We start from the raw sequence: 27,237 nt of genomic DNA on the forward strand, positions 1-27,237 counted from the left end.
TATGAGACAGAGAGAGGAGAGGTGGGCGTGGTGTGTGAGACAGAGAGAGGAGAGGTGGGCGTGGTGTGTGAGACGGAGAGCAGCACGCAGACGCGAGGGAGGCAGTACAGAAGTACATACTGAGAGGAATGTCCCCGGGGAGAATCGAGACTGGCTCCGCTGTAGGATGCACGGGTGGAGGACAGGCACACAGCAGCCATGGGACGGCATCGCGCAGGAGCAGAAACACAGAGCAGAAGAGGGAAGACAGAGGGGTGGAGAGAGAGGAGAGGAGAGAAGAAAGAGGGAAGAGTGGGAGGCAGATAGTGTTTAGAGGAGAAGGAGAAGGACCAGAGGGTAAGAGCGGGAAAAAGTTGATGAGACAGGGTGAAGTGCAAAGATAAAATGAGAGAATAAGAAAGAATGATAGAGGAGTGAAGGGGAGTTAGAGGGAGAAGGAGGATAATAATGAGGATTAAGGAGTAGAAATGGGAAAAGGGACAAGAAGATGCAAGAAAAGATATCAGTGTGTAAGAAGAATGGAATTATGAGACGATTAGGGTGGAAATGACAGATGGAAGACAGAAAGAAAAGTAAACGGGGTAAAATATAATAAGAGTAAAACAAGTTAATGATATAGAGTAGGATAGGAGAAAAGAAAGAAGAGAACGGGGGGGGGGGGGGGGGGGCGTTGGGCACACAGAGACAGAGCAAAGCCAGACAGGACATAAACCATATGGTTAGACACATGAGTCAGCAAGACAGGAGAAATCATAGAGAGATCAGAGAGAAACCAGAATGAGGCCAGAGAGAGGTCACAGAAAGGCCAGAGAGAGATCAGAAAAAGGTCAGCGAGAGGTCAGAGAGAGAGATCAAACAGAGAACAGGGGCAGATCAGAAAGGGGAGCTCAGAGCACTCTACTTCCCCCAAAGGAGGGAAAGAATAAACAAGCAATGAAAACAAATGAGACAGAACAAAATTCAAGATGGAAGAAAGACTATGAGAGAACAAGCAAAGAAATATGACAGGAACACTGAAATCATGAGGATGGAATATTTTACTTTTAACAGTTAAAATAGTTTCTAGAGGGGCTTCATGGTCACCGTAACTGATTCATTAATTACACACCTGTCCTATATACTATGTTATAGGACTGTGCACAACTTTCCACAAAAACAATGTATATGTGCCTCATATACATATAGCAGTGTGACTGATTCTGCCACAAACCACAAAATAAAATTTTATACAGTTATACAGACAGATTGGCAATCAGACAGATACACAGATAGATAGATAGATAGATAGATAGACAGACAGAGACATAAGAATAGATAGATAGATAGACAGATAGATAGATAGATAGATAGATAGATAGATAGATAGATAGATAGATAGATAGATAGATAGATAGATAGATAGATAGATAGATAGATAGATAGATAGATAGATAGATAGATAGATAGATAGATAGATAGATAGATAGATATACAAATAAAGAAATGTTGGCTTTCACTGCAAAGGGAAAAGGATTGGAGTTTCCCCAATCAAGGACATCAACACAAACAGGGCCAGGGTTATGCTCGCATTTCAACACTAAGCAATGAATCAGAATTACTGATGCAAACACGAGAAAGAGGAGCCCCCCTTCTCTCTCTTCTCTCTCTCTCTCCACCTATTTCTCCTCTTTCAGCAGACACCAGTTGTACCCTGTCAGCTTATTAAATAAGACTCTGGGAAAAACATACCAGAGTTCTTTTTCTGTTTTGGCTGTAATGAGGGGAGATGCCAGCCTCGGAGTAAGGCCGGTGGGAGTGTGGAGCAACACCAGCAGAATCAAAGGGGCTTCCTCCTTATTAGCAGGCGCTGAAACTACATAGCCGACATCCACCGCCCCCTTATCGCCCATCATTGTGCTTTAAAGGGATCTGAGGTGAGCTTAGCTCTCCATGGTATTTATCGAGAATGGAATAAGAGGCTGACTCTTCGAATCTGAGCCTTAATGGCTGCCCGTGATGGGAGTCGCATGTCACTTGCACACAAAGGGGATCTTGAGAGTTTTCAGATCTCAGGTCCGATCTTGGCAAGGTGAGCCAAAAGGAAATGAGGCATTACGAAAGGAGGAAAAAAGAAACAAAAGTGGGGTATAAAGGAAAACGGAGAAAAAAAAGCCCTGATGCGGTGTAATCCATCGCTCTCTTCTCTCCTGCTCAGGATTTCAAACTACACTTCCCATGATCCTACTGCTCAGGTTTCAGCTTTGCCCACGCCAGCCTCTCTGGAAAGATTATCAGCAATGTTAAGGAAAATCCTGCTTTAAGGGATGTCTATGCTCTCATTCTTGCACAAAGCACCTTTCATGACCTGGAGATTACGGTCTCCAGTGCAAGAAAAGTCCTCGAGTTGCAGGCCTGTTGCATTAACTATGATCAGGAGCTTGGCCTTGTCCTGCTATAGGTAGAGTGGGTTTAATTTGGTCAGGGTTCGTTGGGGTAGCACTATGATGCAGTATGCCAGGTTCTCACTGTCTACCTGCGTTCTGTAGAAATAAGTCATCGGTACCCTGGAAAGTAGTCACTGGCTCGCATTGAGGGGGCATGTGGTTCAGCTGTAGGCAGTACTCTTTGTGCGCATACATGTGAGATGCACAGTGGTGCCTGAGGAGGTGAAAACTGCTGACTCAAAACTGGGGTGAGGTTCTAGATTGTTCACAGCCCATACATTGTCATATGTTCCCAATTGATTTCTCATTTTGTGTCCTCAATAAGCAACACCACGTGCCTTCCCCTCTCGTCCCCAGAGGGTGCTGTGGCAACCAATATAGCTTCATGTCCACCAACGCTTCTATGCTCGGTTGGGAGTTCTTTTTGTTTTCAGATATGAGAAGGGCTGAACTTACCAGAATCTCTACCAGACGAATTTAACTGACTGTGGTTTCCACTCATCTGGATAGCACAGAGACAGTAGAACGATGCCTTTGATATATCTGTGGTAGCATTCATTACATTTCTCCCCTCTCTTTCCCATTAATGGGAGCAGCTCTCAAGATTTCAGAAGCTTTCAACCTTCCACAAAACCACAGGGCCAGCTAAGAAAATCACACTGTCAGGAATCGGCTTGTTGGCGCTTTTTTTTTTAACCAAACGTGTTCCTGGTTGCAGATTTCAACCATTCCCCTCCTTGATTGAGAGAGCCAACTATGGATGTTTAATTTAGAGAACCGAGTTTGCTGAGGTTATATAAGGTGGCCAAAAGAATCATCACAGCAACTGCCAACTGGGCCTCGGCCCTCAAAATCTGCAGCCCGGTGCCACAGGATCTTTTTCTGAGAAGATAGAGGAAATTAAGTCTTCCATTATCTCTTCTCTGTGAGTGGGCTTGGGCAAGTGCATCTCTGCTGACAGAGAGGTTCTCTGCTTCAGTTTGCCTGAGGGATCTTTTATTAATTCATCTGCACCTTGTCCTCATTGTCCCTTTCTCCATCCCATGATCCCTCTCTCTGCACTCCACCCCCATGCCTGCCCTCCTGAAGGCTAGCTTAAGTACAGTCAACTACAGAATGAATGAAAGTGCTGATTTTTCATAGCAAGAAACATCCTAAAAAAAAGGCTTTAAAAGAATCCACAATTCCTATAGTGCTTCCATATGTGTCCCTTTTCCCGTTGCTGTTGTGCTTACGGAAGTATCGGCACATCGGTTAAAAAGTAGGATTAAAACAAACTTCCCTCACATTCAGTTGAAATCAAGGCCATGTCACAATGGGAATTTAAGCAATAGCCTAATGATAAACAATCACAATAATCAATGTTTTTCTATCAATCAATTTCTATAATCAATTTCTATATTTGAATGGCAAATAGTCATAGCAAATATGCTGGGTCTGCTCTGGGCATGATTTTGTGTTTGTTAAAAGATCAGATGAATTGAACTGCTAGTATTAATCCTATGTGTAATGAGTACACTACAGGAGGTTGAATAGGTCCCCTAACCTGCATCTCTGCATTGAGTCTGGGCATGGATGCTGCCCGTCCCTGGCTCTCCAGACCAGACGGGTTCCCTGCATTGGCACTGTGGTGCATCTTCTTCATCTCCAGCTCCTACCACACATATAAACACACAAACACACACAAACACATGCACACACACACACACGCACACACGCACACACGCACACACGCACACACGCACACACGCACACACGCACACACACACACACGCACACAAAGACACATACACACACAAACAGTAAAATGTAAGAAATACTTGGTGATGTGAAATGTGAAAATTACAAAGCAGTTCCTTCATCACAAATATTTAGTGGCTCTAGGAGAAAGAAATCTGCCTTATTTTACACACCTGAGCTCTGGCTGAATTAGGAATGTCCTCTGATTGGCCCCGCGGCACTGTCCGTTTGCCCCCTGGCCGCTGGACTTCCTGGGGTTTGTCTGTGACCCGGGAGTCTTTGGTGGTGCCGCCCTGCTGGCCTTGACTGGAAACGCATCAACATATCCAACCTATTCAGTCAAACTGCGGGGATTTGTACCACTAAGCAGGATAACTGCGTTAGCTGGATAACTGCACTGAGTAAAACCCAGAACGACTCTTTTTACTTCAGTCCATGTTCCAGAGGGAGGTGTTTAGGAAGTGTTTGGGTTTTTACTCAGTGCAGTTATCCAGCTGACTCAGTAATCCTGCTTTGCGATAAAGGCCCAAGGAGATTACCTTCTGAACAACATCTACTAATAATTAAAGCTTCACTTTAAATTGACAACTGAGGCATCTTGATATTAATCTCGCAAATATGTGAAATTCATCTCAGTGTATGAAACTCATAAAATAAATGCTAGTGTGTGTACGTGTGTGTGCGTGTATGTTCATGCGTGTGTGCATGCGAGGATGTGATCTGCTTTTCCTATGCACTCACACAGCACCCCCGTTGTTAAGGGAGGTGGAGCCAGGCGGTGGGCAGGGCTGGGGGTGGGGCTCTGACGGTGACGTCTTGCTGCTCAGCGCCATCTCCTCGCCCTGTATGGGTGCCAGTGGCAGCATGGGTGTAAAGATGGCACCAACTACCTTACTCTGTGGCATTGAGAGAGAGAGAGAGAGAGATGACTGTGGTTCATGTTTATATGTTTATGGTACAGAGTTCAGAGTCCAATTATATTAGACTAAATTACCATACACCTTAAACAGACCCTACACTGAAAATATACAGTTGAATTCAACTGATGTAAACTGTTTGATATTGACTTGACTATAGTTGAATTGAACTTAATTGTATATCATCAAATTTAGTTGTACTGATTGGAACTGATATACGCATAGCATACATGAACAAATGGGAAAGACTGAGGAAAAAGGAAAAAGAAAGAGAGAAGTCCACTTTGAAGTAAGAATTCATAGAAGCTTTGCTTTCTTGTGTTTCACAATCACTTGGGTCAACAATCACATATGAGCAGAAACTGTCACTACTGTAATTGCACTGACTACATCATATAAATGAATCCCAGCAATCAGCATTTACAGAGGATAAACTAGCGCTTATCTAAACCTCTGGAATCCATCAATGAATGTGCGTTGCATCAGCAAATGACCTAGCATTCTACCATGATTTGCACTGGCCAATGCTTAGATCCAGTCGAGTACTCCACAAGCTTCTATCAGTAACAACTCTTCATATCCACTAAACCAATTCTGTATGTTTTTTCAGCCAATAACGGGAAGCAGAGCTCATAGAGTCTGCAAGTCTGATGAGGCTTGTTTGAATGAGGATTCCAGGATGACATTGAAGGAGTTAGCAATATGTAAGGAGCAGACACTTCACAGGGGCAATTGTTGGAATCATGCACTCACGTGCACTCACTGACACTGGTAGCATTGAGTCATCCTTTTAAATGCGAGAAAGATTGTAATGTGTTTAAACTGCTTACTACTTTCCTCACGAAAATCTAATTTTCTGTTTTACTGTACGGCACACCTGTAATAAGCAATAACCTCTTTCTTTGGACTGCTGCTTGGGATTAAAGGAATTAGACTAAATGAGCATGTAGAGTAATTAATTAAGACTACAGCAAATAAATTCATTTACTGGCAGTTTGAGACACACAAAAACAGCCTGTTAATATCACTAGTCTCAATTATAATTAAAAAAACTACCGAAGCAGCCAGGGTGAATAATTTAAACATACAGGGTTCATTACAGCCCCACTCCCAGGATGATAAGTGTAAATACAGTATATGCACATTTTTACTTGGGTAGATTTGGGTAGTTAAAGCTCTGCGTGCATTGTAAACAGTGTGTTTACAGGAAGCCACGGTGGGAACAGCCTCATATTCATTAGAACGCCGGAGAAGAAGTTAGAGTCTGGCGAAAACGAACGGAGCACAGAAGGATGAAGGACAGCATGTTTGCAGGTCACCTGGGTCCCGCCGGCCGCCTGCTGTTGCTGCAGCAGCTGCAGTCTCCGTGCGCGATTCTGCTTGTAGTAGTCAAAGATCATAAGAGCTGCATACACCTTCCCCACTGTCAGCTCATTGGCTGAAAAATGGATGGATAGATGGACAGAGAGAGAGAGAGAGAGAGAAACAAACTAGTGAGGCATCAGGAAAAAAGAAAAACATCCATGTGTGTGTACAAGTATATTTTATTTTTATACTTATTCACATTTTTTTACCCTCTTCTTTTTTCTTCTTCTTTGGTTGTTTTATCACTTCACAGTATACTGCTTTATAGTTTTATGTGTTTAATGTGTACAAAAGACTTTGGCAACACATTGTAATATGATTTGCCAAAAAGTATTTTTGAACTGAAATGAGTTAAGAGTGGGGGTGGGGGACAGTTTTGGTCACAAAAACACCCATTTACTTTTTATCTGTAGTTAATGGTGCATTGCTCAAAATTTGTCCCATAAAAATAGACATCTGCTTATAGGCAGATAAAATAAGTCTTATTTATAGAATTTTTAAGTTACAAAATAGAACAAAATTTCTACTTTAAAGATTTCTTCTTCTACCTTGATTATTCATATAATTCATATAGATATTTTATGATGCGACTGTACGTTGCTTTGTCTACTTCCAAAAATCAAGAATCACTGACTCTAATGACCCAATAAAATTACTTGCCACACCATATAAAAAACTGCCATTGTTTAAAATTGGCAGACACTGATAACACACATTAACTCTGCTTCTATTGACCAAGCCACTTCTCTCAGTTATATTTAGGTTTAATGTAATCTCTTGAGGATACAGTGTTACGGCCCTGCCCGAGAAATGAAGCCTGTAATCTTCGGGTTAAGAGCCCGGCTCTTTAATCACAACCCTGCGCTACAACTCACGTTCTGTCATCTGGAAGTGTTTTCGAGGGACAGGAGAGAGGCGCCAACGCTGTGATTAATCAAGGGTGGCTAGGGGCTCGGTCTGGTTCCCCTCCCGGGGTCCTGTCAAGCCTTGCGCAAATTAAATGCAACCGGTTCCAGGTGGCTGCGTTCCATCGGAATTCCAGGGACCCTGCCCTGCCCCCCTCTGGTAGCCTGCTGCATTGCAGCACAGGTCTTTAACCCAAAACCTTTTTTATTTTTCTCTCAAATTGGATCTAAAATGCAGTCCTATTCATGCAGTCGCATTGCATTTTCAGTTGTTTCAATGCTGCAAAGTTCTCAGTTTGGGAAAGCACAGACAAGCCCCCTGTGGGAGATGCTATGGCTAATGTGGTGATAGCCACAGTTAGCACTGGCTTGATCAAGATTTGATTTCAAACCTAGGGCGAGCATAGTTAGCAGGATACGCCATCCAGCAGGCCCAACATAAGGCTTCTTGATGAAATGACATCCTTCCTCACAGAGAGTTGTTTAGTAATTTTGCTACCATACTAGTGCTGCCACAGCTGGAGGTGCTATTACAAGTATTAAGGTACGAAACAGATGTACTATCATTGTCAAAACACATCCATGTAGAGGAAGCACACTGTGCTATCAAACATTCTTCCATTTAATGCAAATTTAATTAAATTAACTGTACTACAGCTATAAGAGAATGCAATGCTTGATGGGGAAAATTCTGGTGACATCCCTGAAAAAACCTGCAGATTTTTGTTATTTTCCACTTGGATGAGATAACCAGTTGTGGCCACTAGGTGTCAATAGAGATACACCCCTTGTGTTAGCATAGAAGCCTAAACAGTGGGGTTGCTGGGGAGGCATAGGAGGAGCTAGCCAGGGCTGCAGCAAGTTAGCGGTGTTTGTGCAAAGGCAGGCTCAGATTCTGAGAGGATTAGAGGGTGGGGGGTTGTTTAAGGGTGTTTTTTTGGGGGGGGGGTGGGGGGGTCACGAGTGACTGGTCTCTACAGTGAGAGCGGGGGAGATTATGTTGCAGCCCCCCGGCCTGACGGAGCCCTACAGTATGTGGTGGAGTGGAGCTGGGCGTGGCCACAGACACAGCAGAGCTGGCATGCAGCCAGGGCTCTGCCACATCCCCACCAGCCTGCAGAAGAGCCAGTCCCCCGGAGTACGGCCCTGCAAACTGCTTCCAGTCAGGAAATGGCACGTTTACCGAAACGTAACCAATCGGGGCCCAGCTACGGTATTCCAAAAGCCTCTCAGAAAGATCATGTGGTAGATCTACAGTATTTTCTTATCCTAGAAACAGACGAGCAGGCTGAACATCTTACTTCATTCACTCGTGCACCGAGTCCGACCAGCCACATATTAAATAGCTACAGTGCTGCATTGAAACACTGTGCTTGTACTTATCTTTATTATTCATACTTGTTGGTTGTTGTTGCCATAATGGCCTTGTCAGTCAATCTGGACACCCCGTAAATGTAAGGGAATAAATATAAACATAATGAGGGTTGGTATTGTGTGCTGAGAGAAACATTTTCCGATATCCACTAACTGATCCCAGGTCAGTGAACCCGCGTGCACCTGGAGATCCCAAAGCAGGCCCTAGAAGAGCTTACGTTTATGTGGCGTCACCAGCAGGTCCAGAGTCTTCTTGGAAAGGTTTGGCCAGACAGTGGAAAGCTCCTTCTTCAGATCAGCATCAGACAAACGCTGAGCCACCATCCCTGCAGACAGAACCAGGGGTACACAGTTAGAACAGACGTGGGTTTTTACCCAGATTAGTTACTATCCTTATGTCAGCCCTGTACCCAGATCAGTTACTATTCTCTGCATTTGGTTCAGCCACAAACCAAGATCAGTTACTATTCTCTTTATGACTCTATACTGTACATGACTCCTTTAAGTCTCTGCAATTTCTGAACTGTATTTTGTACTGAAAACATCCTGCTGTCAATCAGGCTTATTTTAATATAGTAATTCACTAATTTTGATAATAATAAATACGAGTATTTCAACAGTGCAACATGCTTTGCTCATATTTTGATCTGTGGTTCTACAAACTATATTGTACAAATGTAAAAAAATATATCTGGTACTCTTTCAAACACCCCCACCCCCCTTTTATGTGAAGACAGGTGAATCAGACAATGCAAACAACAACATGGTTCCCCATTTGTTAATCACGGTCAAATTTCTATTTAATAAAAAATGTATTCAATAATTATTCATTTTTAAATCTCAAGCCATCAGTGTATTGTGCTGCACCATTATCATTTCCTGCAATAATGGACATCTGAAATAAACTGAATGTATCATTCCTGAGTGTCAGAAAGTGGGCACTGAAGCTGGTGAGGCAGCGATGTTGAGCCGGGCTCTCTAACGAGTCCAAAAGGGACAAACATACAGACGGTCCCATTTACAGAACTAGAACCAGAACCAGAACCAGAACCAGAATCTTGAAGCAGTAACTGAGCCGGCTGGGAAACAGCTGTGATAAGCTCAGAGACGCACTGTGTGGAAAAACCCTCAGCAGCATCTGCTCTAGAGGCAGAATTGCACTTCACTTTATTTAAAAAAAGTGGGGAGTTTTTCAAACATTAAATAAAAATCCATACAAGAATATCTTTCCACAATGGCTCATGTGGAATGGGTAATTCATGGTGCTTTTCAGTTTGCCGTTAATCCTTGCCCTTTTTCGATGGGGCATTTCTGCGAGCGACGCTCCCACCCGCGGAGGAAGCAAAGGTTCCCACAAACCACAGGACGCAGGATTAAAAGGGGCGAAAATGCAGAACCCATTGGAGGTCTGGGCAAATAAGCAGAAGGAAGCAGAGATAAGGAAGAGGACGCTGGCAGGGACTCACCGGAGGCCAGCTTGATCTCCAGAGCGGTGCGGATTAAGGCCATCAGGGTGGAGGTGAAGTGAACCGTGTTGTCGTCTGCGATGGGCATGTTCATCTTCACCAGCCGCTGAGGACGGTGGGGTGGGGGGGGGTGAGGATGGGGTGCGAGGGGGGGGCAGGTTGGGGGTCGTTAGAAAGCGTTCAGCGCAGAGCACCGATTCAACAGCATCAACCACTTTCTAAGGCGCCATCTTGTGTGCTGCTGACCTCCTGAGAGGGTTGAGTTCTCCCAAACCCCAAACCCAACACGGGGAGCGCTGCAGCTTCAGCAGGCTCTGCCATGTCGCTTTGCGGAATTAATGCAGTGGTAACTTAGTTATAGCAATTTAAGCCCATACCACTCATGGCAGGAGGAAACTGACTGGGTCCTGCAGCCAGTCCCAGTCCCACTCCCTACTCTTATTGACATCCATGGACCACTGGGTATTATACATAACCATTAGGCATATTATTATGTATATCATAGTGCTGTACTATTGTTCAACTGCAAAGCAACTGCGTAGTAACTTAGGTAAAAGGTACAATTGTGATTTTATCATGATGACTGTTTGCTTTTAGGACTATCCAGTTATTTTCATTCATGCCATTTTACATGCCCTCATCAGAATGCAGCACAGCTGCTCTTAAGCCAGTGAGAATTGCTTCTCTGCTGCGCTGGGTCAGCATTAGATAAAAAGGATTGCTAACCCCGTGCCAAATGTGTGACACGGTCAAAACACCCAGGGGGGGTAACAGCAGGACAGCCCAGTTTCGTAGCAGCACACAAAATGCGACCCCCCACCACCCCCAAAATGTTAAAAGAAGCATTGCAACAAAAAAACCCTCATTGCATTCAGGGCATAACATTACTGTGCGTGCGTGTGTGTGTGCGTGTGTGTGTGTGTACGTGCATATGCGCGCATTCACAAATCTGTCCAAGCAAGTGATGTCACGGTGCCAGACAGAGGTGTGACAGACGGACGAAACTGGCACGCGCACGCAGCCACTGGGGAGCACAGGGGGAACATGCTCAGGGGGAAAGGGACCGTCACTGTGAAACAGATCTCTGTGATTCACTGCCAGAAAAAACAAAAAAACTATTAAACTCACATGCAGCTCTGTACTCAGTGAAGATGCACCGCACAAGTTTGCGTAAAAGAGATCTGAGTTTTCTTATGTTGGAATGCAGTGTGTACTGTACACTAGTGTGCAGTGTAATCCAGAGGAAAGCCTTGCGGGCTTTTTATAATTGATAAACAGTCTTGAGCTCTGTGAGCATAAGCAGCTACTGTGGCAGTGCGTATCACAGAGATCAAAGCGGGTAATGAAAAAGGAGGAAAATCACTGAACACAGAATACACAGGAAGAACGCACATGCACGCACACACAGACCCGCGAGCGCGAACGCGTAGACGTGCACGTGCACGCGCACGCACACGCACTAGCACCGCTGCGGTCACGGTAATGAGGGGACTGTGAATGGAGCGGGGGAGTAGGGGGGAAGGCAGTCCCAACTGAGAGGGAAAGAAGGAGCTTTGGCTGAAACGCCGCATATAGAAAGAACCCAGAAAACAAAGCGAAAAGAAAAGCCCTCAAAAAGCTTCAAAAGGAGGATTTCAAAACAAGCGGGCGGAGGAGAGGAGGACAGATTCTGCAAATTCAGAAACCAGCCCCTGAAGGGCCAGTAATGGGGTTACTGCGACCCCTGAATAAAAGAGGACAGGAGTTGCAGCCGTGCCTGTCTTCAGACCTCCTCAGTTTTACTCCTTTGGCACACCAGAAAGATGCCGTAAACGCCAGCTATCTCACAAAAACCATCAGCTATATCACTGCAACATTAGCTGTATTGCAGCAGCCATCGGCTATATCAAAACAGTGATCGACTATATCACAGTAATCATCAGCTTTATCACAGCAATCGTCAGTGACATCACAAGTATATCACAGCCTTCATCAGCTGTATTGTAATTATCATTAACTGTATCACATGAATCATCAGTTATGCCGAAGCAATCGTCAACTACTACAATAATATCACAGTAATCAACCATAATCACAACAATCTAGTGTGAATTCTTCCACTGCCACACAATGGGCCATATTTGCTAAGCATTTATTGTGTGTGGACATGGATGTGTGTCTGGGGGGGGGGGGGGGGGGGGGGGTGATACACATAAAACTGAGCTTCAAAGTAAAGCCTGAACATTTACAGATTTGAGCAAAATCTTCACCAGCCTATCGTGAACCCTCCTTGTCCCGTCCCCATCTTGGCCTGTCTAAATGGGTCTACCCCGTTCACCGGTTGAGTGTAAGTCAGTCCAGGGAGAGCAAGGGAACCACATCCAACAAATCAGAACACAGGAAAAACAACAACGACCAAACATAAAAAAAACAAAAGGAACACCGCCACAGCAGAGCACAGGGATTGGCCGGAATACAATAACTAGCCAATAGGAGGGCAGCGGAAGCACACGAGGGAAGAGGGTGTTGTCGAAGGAAGGCTACCTTGTAGGCGACTCTTGGCGGACATTTCTTTCCCAAACCTAAGGGAGGGGACAAGTGCAGCAGCATCTCGTACATATCGAGGTACTTGATGCGGCCGCTTCGCGGCGGGGGAGCAAAAAACCAAAAAAATTTGACAGTAGAAAGAGAGAGAGAGAGAGAGAGAGAAGAACAGAGGGAGGAGGTAAAATAAATAATAAAAAAAAACAGCAGAAACAGAAATCTGAGTTATTTAGATTTCCAGGTGAGAGACATGGATATGGATGCCATCCTTGACCTTTTAGATCAGGGATGTATCCCAGAATTCAGCTGGAGAAGGGAGCATGTTGTACCCTGGAGGAGAGGAAGATGTGGTAATGGCAGAGGAGACAAACTCTTAGTGTGTGACACATGAGGGCGGGAGATGACTGTCTTTCTGAGGATGTCTGCTACTGCATGCTGGGAGACATCGGCAGGTGATTGCCAGGGATGCCAAAACAAAGGTCGCAAAGCCGACTCAAATTTTTGGCTCACAAAATTTGAGCATATAGATTTTAGTATGCTTTTGCAGTAAATGTACTGTAAAATGTCAATTTAAACGGAAGAGTACTTGAAAAAGTAATGAAGAATTGGGTCTGTGTTGTATATGCGCTGTACCCTACCTGGCTGGCTGGTTTAGGGTTCAGAACTGGCCAGGTGTGGGTGCTCCAATTGTAGCTTTGCAAGTTTTGCTTCAGGTCAGGCATCACCGCCACAATCAGTTCAGAACTGAGAGGGTGAGTGCTGTCATGTGTGAGGTAATATTAGCACTGCCATTCAGTAAGGTCTCCGGGGACATTCGTGAACAGCGAACAACCCCCTAGTGGAGGTAATGCATAGGGGGGTTGCAAACCTTGTAGGCCACCCTATTAGGGCAGTTCTTTCCTAAGCCAAGGGGAGGAGAGATAATGCGCAACAGATTGTACATATCCTTATAGACAATCCGCCCACTGCAAAAAGAACAAGCAGGTTAAAAACACCAAAGGACAGTTTCAAGTGAGCAAAGACATAGCTTATAACCAGCAATGAAAGCTGTCCGGTGCACAGCCAGCTTTGACAGCTTGATTATATGACAAGAAGCCATCCTAAGCCAGTGGTTCCCAGACTGTAGGTCAGGACCCATTTGCAGCTCTCAGGAGTGGCTGAGCTGGTTTGCACAATGAAAAACAACTTACTGTACATAATACACTTTCTATAGAATTTCATACCAGTCAATTGCAACACTAAACTAACTGTACACACTGCACTAGTTTCAATGTGCATGCAGCTGTGTTGACATGTTAAAACAATTTTTCTTTTGGAAACACATAATCACAACCTGTTGGAACACATGATGACAACATTCTAATAAGAGGTGGGCCAAAGAAAATGGTTTTGCTGAACTGTGGACTGTAGTTTGGCAAGCACTGTCATTAAATATCCTGTTTCTTTTTTTCTTAATTTATCATTTAGTGTAGAATTCAGCATCAGAGGTTGGAGTGTCAGATGTAAGACCGCCAGAATAAAGACAGAGAGCTTCAGTTCTGCTGCACGACTTAATTAAAGACAGAATTAAAATGCAACCATTATGTATTTTAAATTATCCCAAACATTAAAAAACCCCGCCAACAAGTTGAAAGCAATTGAAAATCGAAAAGAATTAATAATGAGTGCTCGACCTCCAGTGATTCAGCATTTTTATAATGATGTACTTTTCTCTTTCAGTTTTTCTAACCTTAAAATAGCAAACACCTCTGTAGCTGTTCATTACATCCACGTTGCTCAATGTTTGACTTTCCGATTCTCTTGTTTGAATTTGTCAGTTCAAATGTCAAACAGCTTGTCAGTTCAAATACCAAACGGCTATTTTTGCACATACTGTTCTAAGGCCAAAGGACAATGACATACGAGGTGTTATTGTTATTTTTTAAGCATTTTAAGTCACCCTCAACAAGCAAGCCTCATAACCAATAAAATAATACTCATTCTCTCTAGTCAGAAACCGTTCCAAAAAAAACGTGAAGGCAGAATGTGTGGTGTTCTATAGTCAAACATTTATGTGGAAATGATAAAAACATTTGGAATGATTCAGCTGTCGTGATTCATATACACAAGGTCCTTTCTAATGATGTGCGGGAGGCGGGTTGTGGGTAGGCCCATCATAAATCCTGAAGGACACAAGACTGATGCTGAGGCTTGTCCTTTAGTTAAATATGAGCGACAGAACAGAAGATACAAGTACACTGACAATAAGGCATAAATGAACAATGAAGAGTACAGTCCTCCCCTTTATGTTGATAAGGAGAAGCCCATTTAAAACGCCATTAAAACTGAGTGGCCTCCAAGCATAGAGGGATGAACTCATATCACTATGTGATTAATATTTCATTTTCTAGGCAGAGTGTATATTGTTCGCTGTAGTTCAGGCCATTGCAGAGTGTCTTGCATGTTTCAGTTAACAAGGATACATTTATTTAATTCATTTTCTCAGTGTCATTTTCAGCACTGCTGTAGAACAGTGCGTCTGAAGGCCTTCACGCGAGAGATAGGACAATCTTAATTAGAATCACCATCCTCCACCTCCTCGATGTTCTCAGTGTGAGTTGCAAATATAAGTCACATTGCATGTGTGTATGTTATACTGGCCAATGGCTTTTGGAAGGTTTGGGGTGTTTTTTATTTGTGTCAAGACAAATTTTAATTCAGAGCACAGAAAATCCCCTGGAGAAGGTTGGAGATGGTTAGCTAATTTACATCGAGCTAATTGAATTATGATAATATTTGCCTAGTTAGGATTTTTTTTTTCTTTCCATTTTGTTCAGGGGATGTGGCGTACATGGTAGTAAACTGAGTTTTCCTTTTTTGTTTACAGGATTTATCTAATTTATAAGCATTTTAGAAGTGCCTTAAAAGGAATTAGATAGTGGATCAAATTTTTGTTCTGAATAAATATATTACTCATATCACACCTCAGTAGAAGGGATTATGGGTACTGTAGTTTAGGTTGCAACAAGGCACTAGGAGCAGAGCTATATACTGAAGGGAATCTGTCACACGCTAGCGTGACACCCCTGGGAGGGCGATGTGGCAGTTTTGGGAAACACCGCTGGTTGCCGCATGGAGAGAGAGAGAGAGAGCGCACCCACACAAACACAAAATCAAATAAACAATCATCTTCACCCTTTCCCCTCATGGGTTCCGGACGAAAACAATGAAGTAAAACAACAAACTAAAATAGCAAAGACAAAAGACAGTAAAACTGAACAGCAACCTTTCAGCTCACCGTTCATAACAGTTTCTTTGTCTTTCTTGCTGTGTGCAGAAAAGTGAAACTAAATGAAACAAAAATCAAAACTCGCTCTCTTGGTATTTGCTCCCAGTCTCGCTCCCGAAAACTGTGGAGAAGAGCACACCTTCAAGCACCTGGGCCAATTAATTAACGCAACCCAGGTGTGTGTGCTCTCTCCACCAGCTGGCGCGACAGACTAATCTGCTTCTCCGGCGGACTGAAGGCTGCATATTCGTATTGGAGGAGGTGGATTTTTGACATGCGTCGTAAAGTGTGCAATGTAAACTGTACAGTCGTATGACCGTACAGCACAATTAATATGGATATCAGATGACAGAGCTCTCCAAGTTCTGAGAGAGAGAGCAAGGATTCTAACCAGTGGCAATATAAGCAAGCCGGTAGTGGCGGTGGTTCATCTTCAAAAGCATGTTCCCCTCATGGGAAGAAGGTCTTATCTCTTAGACACTGCACGAGCTAAATGTGTTTGCACGGCAGTCGTGTTTATTTCCAGTCTACTGCTCCTGCATTGTTTAAGGAAAGATAAAACGGAAAAAAAGTTCTTCAGCCAACGCAGGCTTCTAATAAGAAAAGGCCGCTGCATCTTTTTGTTTTCCTTAAAGCTAAACAGCCACATGTAAACCACGGCAACTGTGGAATTTACAGGTGTCATTCCTCGCATGAGGCTCACTCACGGTTGGGCACCACACACAGGCCTCAAGGTGTGGGGGTTTCTCATGTTTAAAATAATATAGACTGGAGGACCAGGACACATGTTACCCGCTCACAGATGTCACAGTTACAGGGCGCGGGGAGGAGAAGACGACGTACCAGGCTGCAGGGTCGTACTCCGCCCAGACGCGGATGAATTCGTCCAGGTGGTGAGGCCCCAGGATTGAGGAGTCCCGGGTCAGGTATTCAAAGTTATCCATAATGACAGCCACGAACAGATTCAGCATCTGTGGGACGAGGAACCGAAGGCAATCCATAACTAACGGGGCTGAGGGGACTGACACCTCCTCTTTTACATGGGATGGGAGAGTGAGGGCTCGTGAAACCCAAAAATGGGCGGAGCTGTCACATGTCATCAGTGACTTTTCAATAGTATTTTTTTTCTGAATATTTTCTGTATATTGCATTTCTGTAAGGACCCTCACCCAACAATATACCAGCTGCCCACAGGTCTCAAGATATTATCAAAAAGAGATACACCTCGGATATTATTTGTGCCACAGTAGCCCTCCTATAGTATTAACATGTAGTTTATGGCCTTCGTCCCTGTCTGGCTCACAAGTGAATACATTAGTGGAGTCTACACACTTAAGCTGAAGTGCTCCTTCTGCTAGGATTCCATAAGTTTCAAGATCTGAAACTGGTGACCCCAAAATTGGGAAGAAAAAATGGGATAAAAAACAGGAAAATAAAAAAAAAATGACACAAAACAATACTACAGTTTGCTAACAGTTTACGCTGTGCAATATGTAACACGCACAGTTAGCAAGAAAGACACAGCCTTTTCGGACAAGGCGAGGACTGACCAGGAAGGAGCAGAGGAAGATGAAGGAGACGAAGTAGAAATAGGCGAAGTCATTGCCGCACTCCTTGCCAATGGCGCCCGACCGCTCGTCACAGGCGCGGTGGCTCAGACAGGACAGCATTATCTCATGCCATGCCTCCCCCGTGGCACTCCTGCAGGGAAGAGCAGAGAGACGGGCACGCGGTCAGACAAACGGTGACGGAAATGCAGACGGGCACACAGGCAAAAGCCCATAAACAGAGACAGTCACAGCCAGAAACACAGAAAGATGTAGACGGATAAGACAGTTAGTCAGACAGACAGATATGGACAAACAAAATGGACAAAAACATGCTCAAATATATCCTGAAGCACACCTACCACGTATGCATACATACACAAAGATGCAGACAGAAAAAAGCTGGTAAATACAGACAGGCAAAAAAAAAAAAAAAAAAACACAGATAAGCATTTAAATGCAGACAGAGAAAAACAAAGGCATACTTGGAGAGAGAGACAACCTATAGACAAATCTATGTATGGGTACACCTGATCCAGTGTGGATTGGATGAATTGACCATAGATGTATTCAACAACCTTCGTAACACATCCAGATGGCTGACGACTAGCATGGGGCAGCAGGGCCCATTCCGCATCGCACCACCCAGCGCTGAGACGCATTTGTGGAAACAAATGTTGACCCCAGGGCAGGTAAGGCACTGTATATCTTGCTCTGATTGGCCCGCAGATGGCTAGATTTGCACTGATTGTTCAGATCATGCATCTCAGCATCCCGAGAAAGCTAGTAAGCTGTCTTGTATTCTGTATCATGGCAGCAAGTAGGCTAGACTTGCTGCAAATCTTCTAAACCGTCAGCTAGCTATGTTAGAATGAGCTGCAGTAGCTGGCTAAATACAAGCAGGTAGCTATTGCAATACCCAGTGATATTATATAGTCTCCGAAGTGTTGATGCTTTATCTCCAATAGGCCACGTCTACTCCTAAATTCTGTGGTCCAATTAAACAATCAGCGGAAATGGGAAAGAGAAGTGGCTATGGCCCACACGCATCTGTAGCTAACCAATCACTTCTCCAAGACTCCAATGATCCAAAACGACATTGGTGCATTAGCAACACCTCTACGAAGACAGCAGGTTTTTAGCTAAAGGGGATGTGAACCAGTCCTAATGTGCTGTAAACATGTTCATCTGATGCATTTCCTCTGAGCGATTTGTTGCGTTGTCATTGTGGAACATGTCTCAATAAGAAGAATATCTGCCATACACACGGACATGGACATACTGTAGGATAATTAAGCATCTCTGATGTGATGTGAACTGATCACAATGTTTATGTCTCACACATCTTGCCCCAATGTGAGGTTTAGCCCAGAGGAAAATATTCAATAATGACAGATTGGTTGGGCATGGCAAACTCATGTAGAATAGTTAAGCAACCACATTTCGATTTCCTCAATTGGTCCAATTTCTGGATAAAGAGATGGTTGGATCTGGATATAGATTTTGTTTTCCAATGTTACTTTTGACAGATTCCTGTTAAATTTGTAATTTGGATGCTTCAAAGATATAGTTGCATGCGAGCAAACACTTTAACATAAATTCTTTATTAAATATGTTTCTGCATGGTTGAACATTTTTTTCCACACTCAAAAAGTATTATTAAAAGTTTCTTTTTCAATTTTGGTTTTATTTTTATTTACAGCAAAGGAAAATACACTGAATTGGAACACAAGCTTTTGGACTGACTTGGCATTGTTCCCCAGGCAGTGAATTAAAAGAGCAAGAATTTTCTTTGATGTCACAGACAGAAAACTTATTTCTGAGGATTTTCAAGGAATGGTGCAAGTAATTAATTCCGTCACCTCACATGAACATCGTTCTAGTGTCCTGGGATCAATCCCTTCAGTCATAATTAAGGTTAAAATGCACACAAACTGCCAGGCGATGCCAGGACACCTGCCTGTAAGGAATAGCACGCTGGTAAAGGGCTTGGCTCTGGCTCTTACCTGAACAACAGCATGAGGGCCTGAAGGAAGGTTTGGAAGTTGTTATGGTGATTGATACCCGTATCCTCGTTGAGCTCAATATTACCAAACACCTGAGAGAGAGAGAGAGAAAGAGAGAGAGAGAGAGAGAGAGATGCAAAAACAGACAAATATGTAGCTACCCTCAACAGCTAGAGAGAAAACAGTGACCTACCCTTGTTAATTATTAAAAGTATTATTATTGTTATTATTATTATTATTATTATTATTATTATTATTACTACTACTACAACTACTACTACTACAGTGAGAGACTGGACCAGTGGCAGAGGGAGAATGGTGAGGAGGCGGCCAGCTTGGACCCGCTGAGTTAAAAGCCTGGAACCACAGTGGCGCTTGTGTGTGACAAAGCGAGACCTCCCAGAGGGACCGTGGGCGGAATCGAAATCACCCTCAGTCACCCATCAATTATTAAAACTGCCCTATGGCCAGGCCCTATCTGGTGACTCCCCGTGTTATTAACACTGTCCTATGGCCAGGCCCAATCTGGCAACTCCCTCTGTCATTAACACTGTCCTATGGCCAGGCCCTATCTGGCGACTCCCCGTGTCATTAACACTGTCCTATGGTCAGGCCCTATCAGGCGACTCCCCATTTTATTAACACTGTCCTATGGCCAGGCCCAATCTGGCAACTCCCTCTGTCATTAACACTGTCCTATGGCCAGGCCCAATCTGGCAACTCCCCGTGTCATTAACACTGTCCTATGGCCAGGCCCTATCTGGCGACTCCCTGTGTTATTAACACTGTCTTATGGCCAGGCCAAATCTGGCGACTCCCTGTGTCATTAACACTGCCCTATGGCCAGGCCAAATCTGGCGACTCCCTGTGTTATTAACACTGTCGTACGGCCAGGCCCAATCTGGCGACTCCCTGTGCTATTAGCACTGTCCTATGGCCAGGCCCTATCTGGCGACTCCCTGTGCTATTAGCACTGTCCTATGGCCAGGCCCAATCTGGCGACTCCCTGTGTTATTAACACTGTCCTATGGCCAGGCCCAATCTGGCAACTCCCTGTGTCATTAACACTGTCCTATGGCCAGGCCCAATCTGGCGACTCCCTGTGTTTTTAGCACTGTCCTATGGCCAGGCCCAATCTGGCGACTCCCTGTGTCATTAACACTGTCCTATGGCCAGGCCCAATCTGGCGACTCCCTGTGTTTTTAGCACTGTCCTATGGCCAGGCCCTATCTGGCGACTCCCTGTGTTATTAACACTGTCCTACGGCCAGGCCCTATCTGGCGACTCCCTGTGCTATTAGCACTGTCCTATGGCGATGCTAAATGTGGCGCCCATGTTAACGCTTTCATCTCACGCTACACTGTATTAAAAAAAGGCTTCCAACACAGAACAGAGGTCCAGATGGCACGGTTGTACAGGTTATCACAATTACTGTCATCACCCTTCATTTGAACTTCATCATGTCTGACATCTTTATAGGGCTGAACGCGAGCCAGTTCCTGGAGCTAAAATGGGCTAAAAATCTAAAACGGGAGTTCATAACTATCTTGGCTTTCGGTTGCGTTTTGAAGGGGAGCGGAGTTTGAGGTTTGGAGCTCAGACCGTGCCAATTCCTGATTAAATAGCATCCCGAATAACCCGCTTTTCAAATAGCAAAAAAAAAGATGCCATTACCATTGATTTACTGTGCTACGCTAACCTATTGCCAGCGTGCATTGTCACTGTGCATTCAATTCAAGGCTGTGTATGAGCATCCACAAAATTCACCGAGCTGCAGTCAATAAAGAGACACATGCAATCACGTTTTTTGCAATAACGGTCACCTTCTTTAATTAGGATACAGATCTTTTTATAACAAACATTTCCCATTCCTGTATATTCAATAGGAAAATAAAAACCGTGCAGGTATATTATGTCTGTAAGGTGTAAACTCTACTATTCGTATACTGTTTGTCTACTGTTCTCCTCACTCTACACACATGCACACAAACACACACACACACACACACACACACACACATGTCCACCCACCCACATATAATTTCTATCCAGTCATTGGCAATGAAAGTAGCCATAAACATCCCATTAAGTGTAGTAGTTAAACCTCTTTACCACTTGTATCCAAGGCTTGGCAGAGTTGATATCAATCTGTCACACACGATCACGTACAACATCACTTATGCACTTTATGTAACAATGCTTACATCACTGCATGCGTCCATACCACTTTCTGTTTTAGACTCACTGTGGCTGATCTCCTTTATCTGATTAAATAATTTACCGTGCAATTTGTAAGTATTATTCTTAAACAAAGCATCTGACAGTAGCCACTGGACGACACCAGAAACGCTAGAAACGCTTGTCTCCCTGCATGTGTCAGCAGGGCCTTACATCTCATACAGAATGCTGCTGATCTGTAACCTGCTGAAGAAGTGCTCGCATGTCGTGTCTCTCTGCATCTCCGCCCACTGGTTATCAGTTATAAGTTTATCAGTTATAATACAATTATTATGACACTAGTCCACGGTGAAACAAGTGGAACAGCACCCTCTCACACACAGTCTGCTATCAAACCTTACACTCCAGCCTGACCACTCGGCTCATAACGTTTGCCCTTCCTTTCCTCCTCTAGGGAATGCAGCAACCACACCAGCCAGGACAGCAAAGCTGCTGTCTCTCCTCCACTGTCCTATTTCCTCACCCATTTAAACAGCACCATGGTTCACTAATCCCCGAACAGTAACAATAAACCCTCAAATACATTTGCTACTTAAAACACTACCATATATCCTCAGTATATCTCCCGCTTGCACAACCCATGGACCAAGGTAATAGTGCGATTTATGTCATGATTTATACTACTGGACACAATATAGTTGTTATAATAATAATAAAAATAATAATAATAATAATAATAATTTTCTTCTGCATCTTCTTCTTCTTTGTATTATTACTATTATTATGACACTCACTTGCATGCCAATTATGGCGTAGATGAAGAAAAGCATGGCGATGAGCAGGCAGACGTAAGGCAGGGCCTGGAAAGAGGGGAGAAAATGTGTTATTAGCGGCTAAATAATTGCACATAGGTTTGTATGGCCTTACTTATTCCAGAGGCAGGCAAACTGATCTACGGGGCACATTACTGCTGTATAGTTTCTTAATAGGTATGTATTGCTTTTGCGAGGAAACGCATTCATTCTAATTGAACTGCCACCTCTCCTGTGCACTGGCAGCATTTGCTTGCTAACCTCTGGTATTTTCATGTGTCCCAATGGTTGGAAAGGACCAGGAGACAAATGAGGTATGAGTGCAAACATTAGGTTTAGCCTGTGTGCAAACTGTATAATGTTCTAGCCTTTCTTTTTCGAAGATGCTGCATAAACAACATGGCCCTCGCAGAGCAAAGAATGCACAGCCTTTGCCGGAGGTCACGGAGATTATATGCTGTACCCTGGGCACGTGCACAGCGCTACTGCCCTGTAAGACTCTCGGGACTGAGGCCAGCGGGGGTCAGCTGTCTTCTGTCTAATCTGGGTCTGGGCAGGGCTGAAATGGACCAGCGTGGTGCCCAGTGCTTCATTTCAGAAATGCTATTATATTAGCCTGTGAAGGCCATGCGGTTTATGTAGCATCATCAAATAAAAATAACAAATGCTAGAGGGCCGAACTGTAACAATACACACGCGCACCAGATTTCATCTTTGCACTTTACAGCTCTGGGAACAAGGAGAGCCTTTGGGAGGTGAACAATGCCTAGGCCTGCTGTACAGTTAATTTGATCCTAAGGGCTTTAGACTGTATAGAGTTGTGGATAGACATGTTTCACAAGAGAAAGAAATACTCTTAAGAGTTTACTACATATTGTAAAACAAGAGGTGCTCAAGGCAGAAATCACTTATGAAACCATCTTGAAAAATTTTATTTTTATGCTTCTGTTCTGCAAACTCCTGGCCCTCAGCAATGGCCACATTTGCCTGAGGGGACGGTACAAGAAAACCAACAGCTGGAGAGTGTTCCAGCAATGGCAATTTATCCATTCAGCTCGTTTCTCTAGTCTATGTAGACACCGCCACGATGGCATTTTCATTCATTAAAGCTGAAATTATGACTTTTTCGTTAAATAAATCTTTTGATGAACAATCAACTAATATTATTTCTACTTAATATTACTACTACAACAATACTACTAGTAGTAGTAGTACTACTAATAATGATGATGATGATGATGATGATGATAATAATCATCATCATCATCATCAACATCATCATCATCATTTTTCATTTTTATGATAAGCGTGTCAGCTCTGGTTTGGTTTCAGTTCACATTACTCGTCAGTCCGTCTGTCTTCACTCCAGTCTTTGCTTGCATCTCCTAGTGAAGGGAGAAGGGGCTGTGCTTGCTGGGTGAGAAGGTGTGTGGGGGGGGCGGGGGGACGGAGCCAGGTGCTAGCGTCTCACCTTGAAGGACTGGACGAAGGTCCAGAGCAGGATGCGGATGGTGTAGCCTTGCCGCAGCAGCTTGATGAGACGCGCGGCCCGGAACAGCCTCAGGAAACTCAGATTGATCAGTTTGTTCTGCGGGTTGCCGAAAGTGACACATCACTCACCGTCAGGCAATTGCGGGATGCAGATCACATGATCACGCCAAGAAAATGAAACCCACCAATTAGGCTCCAGGATTTTAAAAGCAGTGAGTTTTTTTTTTTTCAGTCATGCAAAGTATGGCGATGCTCTGCTGCATTAATTTAAGTTTCTGATCCAACTACAGCACAGTGGATCAGGTGGGCTCTGTTACCCCCAGGAGGTGAGAACTACTTAAGATTTTATAACAAAAACTCTACTCTGTGGAAGCGTCAAATTTCAGGGGGCAGCAGAGAAGGAGTTTGACTTACCGTCTGCAAGGGCAGTCGTTTAGGCAAGGACAGGCACCAGCCAAGAGTGAGTGTGGACATTAAAAAAGGAGAGACAGAAAGAGAAGAAGGGAGAGAGACAGAGAGATATGTAACAAGAAAAGGAGAAGGAGGGAGGAAGAATGGAAGACAAGGAGAGGGAGAGAGAGAATGCGAGAGAGAAAGATGGAGAACGAGAGGAAAACAAGAGCAATCACATGTAGCAGAGAAACCCCAAGAGAGACAGATGCATACACTTTAAACAGTTACAACCTGAAACATACATACAGTAAGACACTGAAACAACAGTCCAAATGTCAACAGAGACTGTAGCACATGGACAAGTAACAGCCATAATGAGTCCAGCATAGGTGTTTGTGATGTGTGACCTAACCTGGGAAGGTAGAATTTCCTAATCCTGCTCTGTACTACAGCAATATTCAGTTGACATATCATATCTGAAATAATGCCCATTGGTCATTTGCATAGAACATGCAGACTAGCTCCATCCTTGAACTGATTAGAAGTGGAAGGATAATAATGGAGCAGTGATTCTAGGCCCTGATACTTTGTCTTCCTGTATCCTTGACTTCCTGGTAACTTCCTGGTAACCCCAGCAATCACATCCACCCTCCCTCCTCCTTTTAGTCAACCACAGACTGCCCCTGGTCATCACACTTGTGAGGAGCCTTTATGATGACATCAGCATACTGGCACCCAGCTAAATGGCGTCAGTCTCAGAAAGCATTTGCCATGTGTCGCACTTAATGAACATGCTAGCGAAATGACGCGGTGCTCACGTTAATCTCAGTGACCAAGATGTCGGTTATGCTTCCCAGCACGGTCACAAAGTCAAACCAGTTCCAGGCGTCCTTCAGGTAATTCTGAGAAGAATAAAAGGAAAAAAACGTATGGAAAAGAGTCTTAGTGCTCAACCTGCCTGTTTATCACTAAAAAATATATAGATGTAGTATTTTTCAGAAGAATGATCCAGCTGGTTTGTGGAAGTCTCCTAATGCATGCGCAGAGCTGACAAATCTTCTCTGAGACTTGCAACAGGAGCGGAGGGAGGGGTGTGGGGGTGGGGGTAGGGGGGGGGGTGATGGGGGTGAATGCTCTCCTAGCCAGGACAATCTGTCAAGCCATACAGTAATTACAGCACCCCGCTCCACTGTCCCTGGCCATTTGTTTAATGACAGCATCCAACAAGCAGCAGAAGAGCGGTCGCTTTCCCAGTAAGTGATTAAAAGGTCAGGGAAGCTGCTGCATGGGGCAAGCCCATTGTTACAAATGAGAATAAAACTTGTATAAATTAAAGGAAGGGGGGAGCGGAGGAAGAGATGATGAAATGCTCCTTTCTGGGGGCAGATGGTCTGTGCGTGTGCGTGTGTGTGTGTGTGTATATATATATATATATATATATATATATACATACATATATATGTACACACATACTCTATATGTATGAAATTGTATGTGAGTGTCTGCACAGTACGTGTGAGTACGCACGTGAGTTTGTGTGTGTGTGTGTGCTGTGTGGTGTGTAGCGTGTGCGTGAGTGTGTGCACGCATGCACGTGTGTGTATGTGTGTGTCTATGCATGGATGTGCACGTAGTACAGTATGCATGCGTGTGTGCGCAAGTGTGTGTGTGCTTGTGCGTGCGTGCATGCCAGTGCATGTGTGTCTGCACACTGTGCAGTCTCTGTCTGCAGCTCCACATGGCCGCCACATCCATCTCTGCCGCTCACAGGCTCACTGGTCGCAGCTGGGAGGCGAGCTTCTCCCTGAGATTAAGGCAGGCGGTGGATAACGGGACGATGCTATTCGTCACTGGGCTTGGCAGCATGAAGGCGGGTGTGGTTCAGGCAGAAGGAGGCACAGCCTCCTCACCCAAATCCCACTGAGGACCTTCGGAAAAACACCGTGATCGGGGAACCCCGGGTAGATCCCTGAGAGTCTGCTGGGAGCTCTGAACACTGGAAACTGTACGCCGTGTGCTACGCCACAAACAATTCCAGCCGCAGGGTGTCACACTCAGCTGAGCGGCTACAGAAATTATTCTTAAAGGAAAAGTTTGCCCCATTTTGTTAAATGCTTAAACTGTTACTAATGTTAACTGGGATTGTAATATTTGCCAAATAAAACTTTATTCAATTTTATAAGCTTCAAATAAAGCATTTTTACTATTTTGCTGAGCTCAGAGAAATTGAATTCCTATTGTTTGTTTATTTATCATCTGTAGAGAGTATATAGTATCATGTGACTCTATGATATGATGTGTCACTGTACACCTAAAAAATGTTAATTGTGAAATCAACTATAGCACAGTGCATTTTTAACTGGTGCAGAGAGAACTTTGTACATCCATTCTGGTTAATCCTTCTTTGCAAAACAAATGTCATCAGCGATACAATATTCACCTCGCAAATTGTTCACACATTGTTTTCAGCTGATAATTGTTGCAGTTCATGGTTCATTGTTTCAAAGTGCAAAAACAAAAACATGGCCAGAACAATGTGTACTGCATCAGGTGTAGGCAAGAGAGGTTGGAGACAAACACAGACATGGGTTGGAGAAGTCCCAGGACAACGTGGTGGCAAAACCCCAGTTTGTCCAGCCACCGTGCAAAATAGTCATAAATCATACAGCTTTATAAATCAAGTCTTTATAGTGGTATATAGTATACCATATATTGCATTTTCATGATGGACACTGGACAGCTCCCAGAAGTTGTGAAAATATTAATACAGAGATTCTTTCTCTGCCTGAAGGCGGACAATATACAACCATTGCTCAAATATGCAGGTTT

General features: G+C 44.0%; 1 protein-coding gene across 27 annotated transcripts in view; it reads right to left on the reverse strand.

Moving 5' to 3' along the window:
- Positions 1-27,237, reverse strand: part of cacna1ba (calcium channel, voltage-dependent, N type, alpha 1B subunit, a) — a 186,704-nt gene that overhangs the window by 12,734 nt on the left and 146,733 nt on the right. For 10 of the 27 annotated variants that reach the window (XM_035378848.1, XM_035378833.1, XM_035378847.1 and 7 more), the window contains 15 exons: positions 25,227-25,310; positions 24,430-24,432; positions 23,996-24,112; positions 22,507-22,572; positions 19,535-19,626; positions 17,532-17,682; positions 16,825-16,952; positions 12,714-12,810; positions 10,191-10,296; positions 8,943-9,050; positions 6,400-6,518; positions 4,905-5,059; positions 4,337-4,469; positions 3,970-4,077; positions 121-159 (listed from right to left, as the gene is read on the reverse strand). In XM_035378848.1, the coding sequence (XP_035234739.1) occupies positions 121-159; positions 3,970-4,077; positions 4,337-4,469; positions 4,905-5,059; positions 6,400-6,518; positions 8,943-9,050; positions 10,191-10,296; positions 12,714-12,810; positions 16,825-16,952; positions 17,532-17,682; positions 19,535-19,626; positions 22,507-22,572; positions 23,996-24,112; positions 24,430-24,432; positions 25,227-25,310 (1,506 nt within the window). Of the gene's footprint in view, positions 1-120; positions 160-3,969; positions 4,078-4,336; positions 4,470-4,904; positions 5,060-6,399; positions 6,519-8,942; positions 9,051-10,190; positions 10,297-12,713; positions 12,811-13,581; positions 13,679-16,824; positions 16,953-17,531; positions 17,683-19,534; positions 19,627-22,506; positions 22,573-23,995; positions 24,113-24,429; positions 24,433-25,226; positions 25,311-27,237 lie in introns of all 27 variants that reach the window. The other 17 variants (XM_035378855.1, XM_035378852.1, XM_035378844.1 and 14 more) reach the window with 4 other exon arrangements.

The sequence above is a fragment of the Anguilla anguilla genome, chromosome 10 (assembly GCF_013347855.1).
Source record: "Anguilla anguilla isolate fAngAng1 chromosome 10, fAngAng1.pri, whole genome shotgun sequence".
Classification (NCBI taxonomy): Eukaryota; Metazoa; Chordata; class Actinopteri; order Anguilliformes; family Anguillidae; genus Anguilla; species Anguilla anguilla.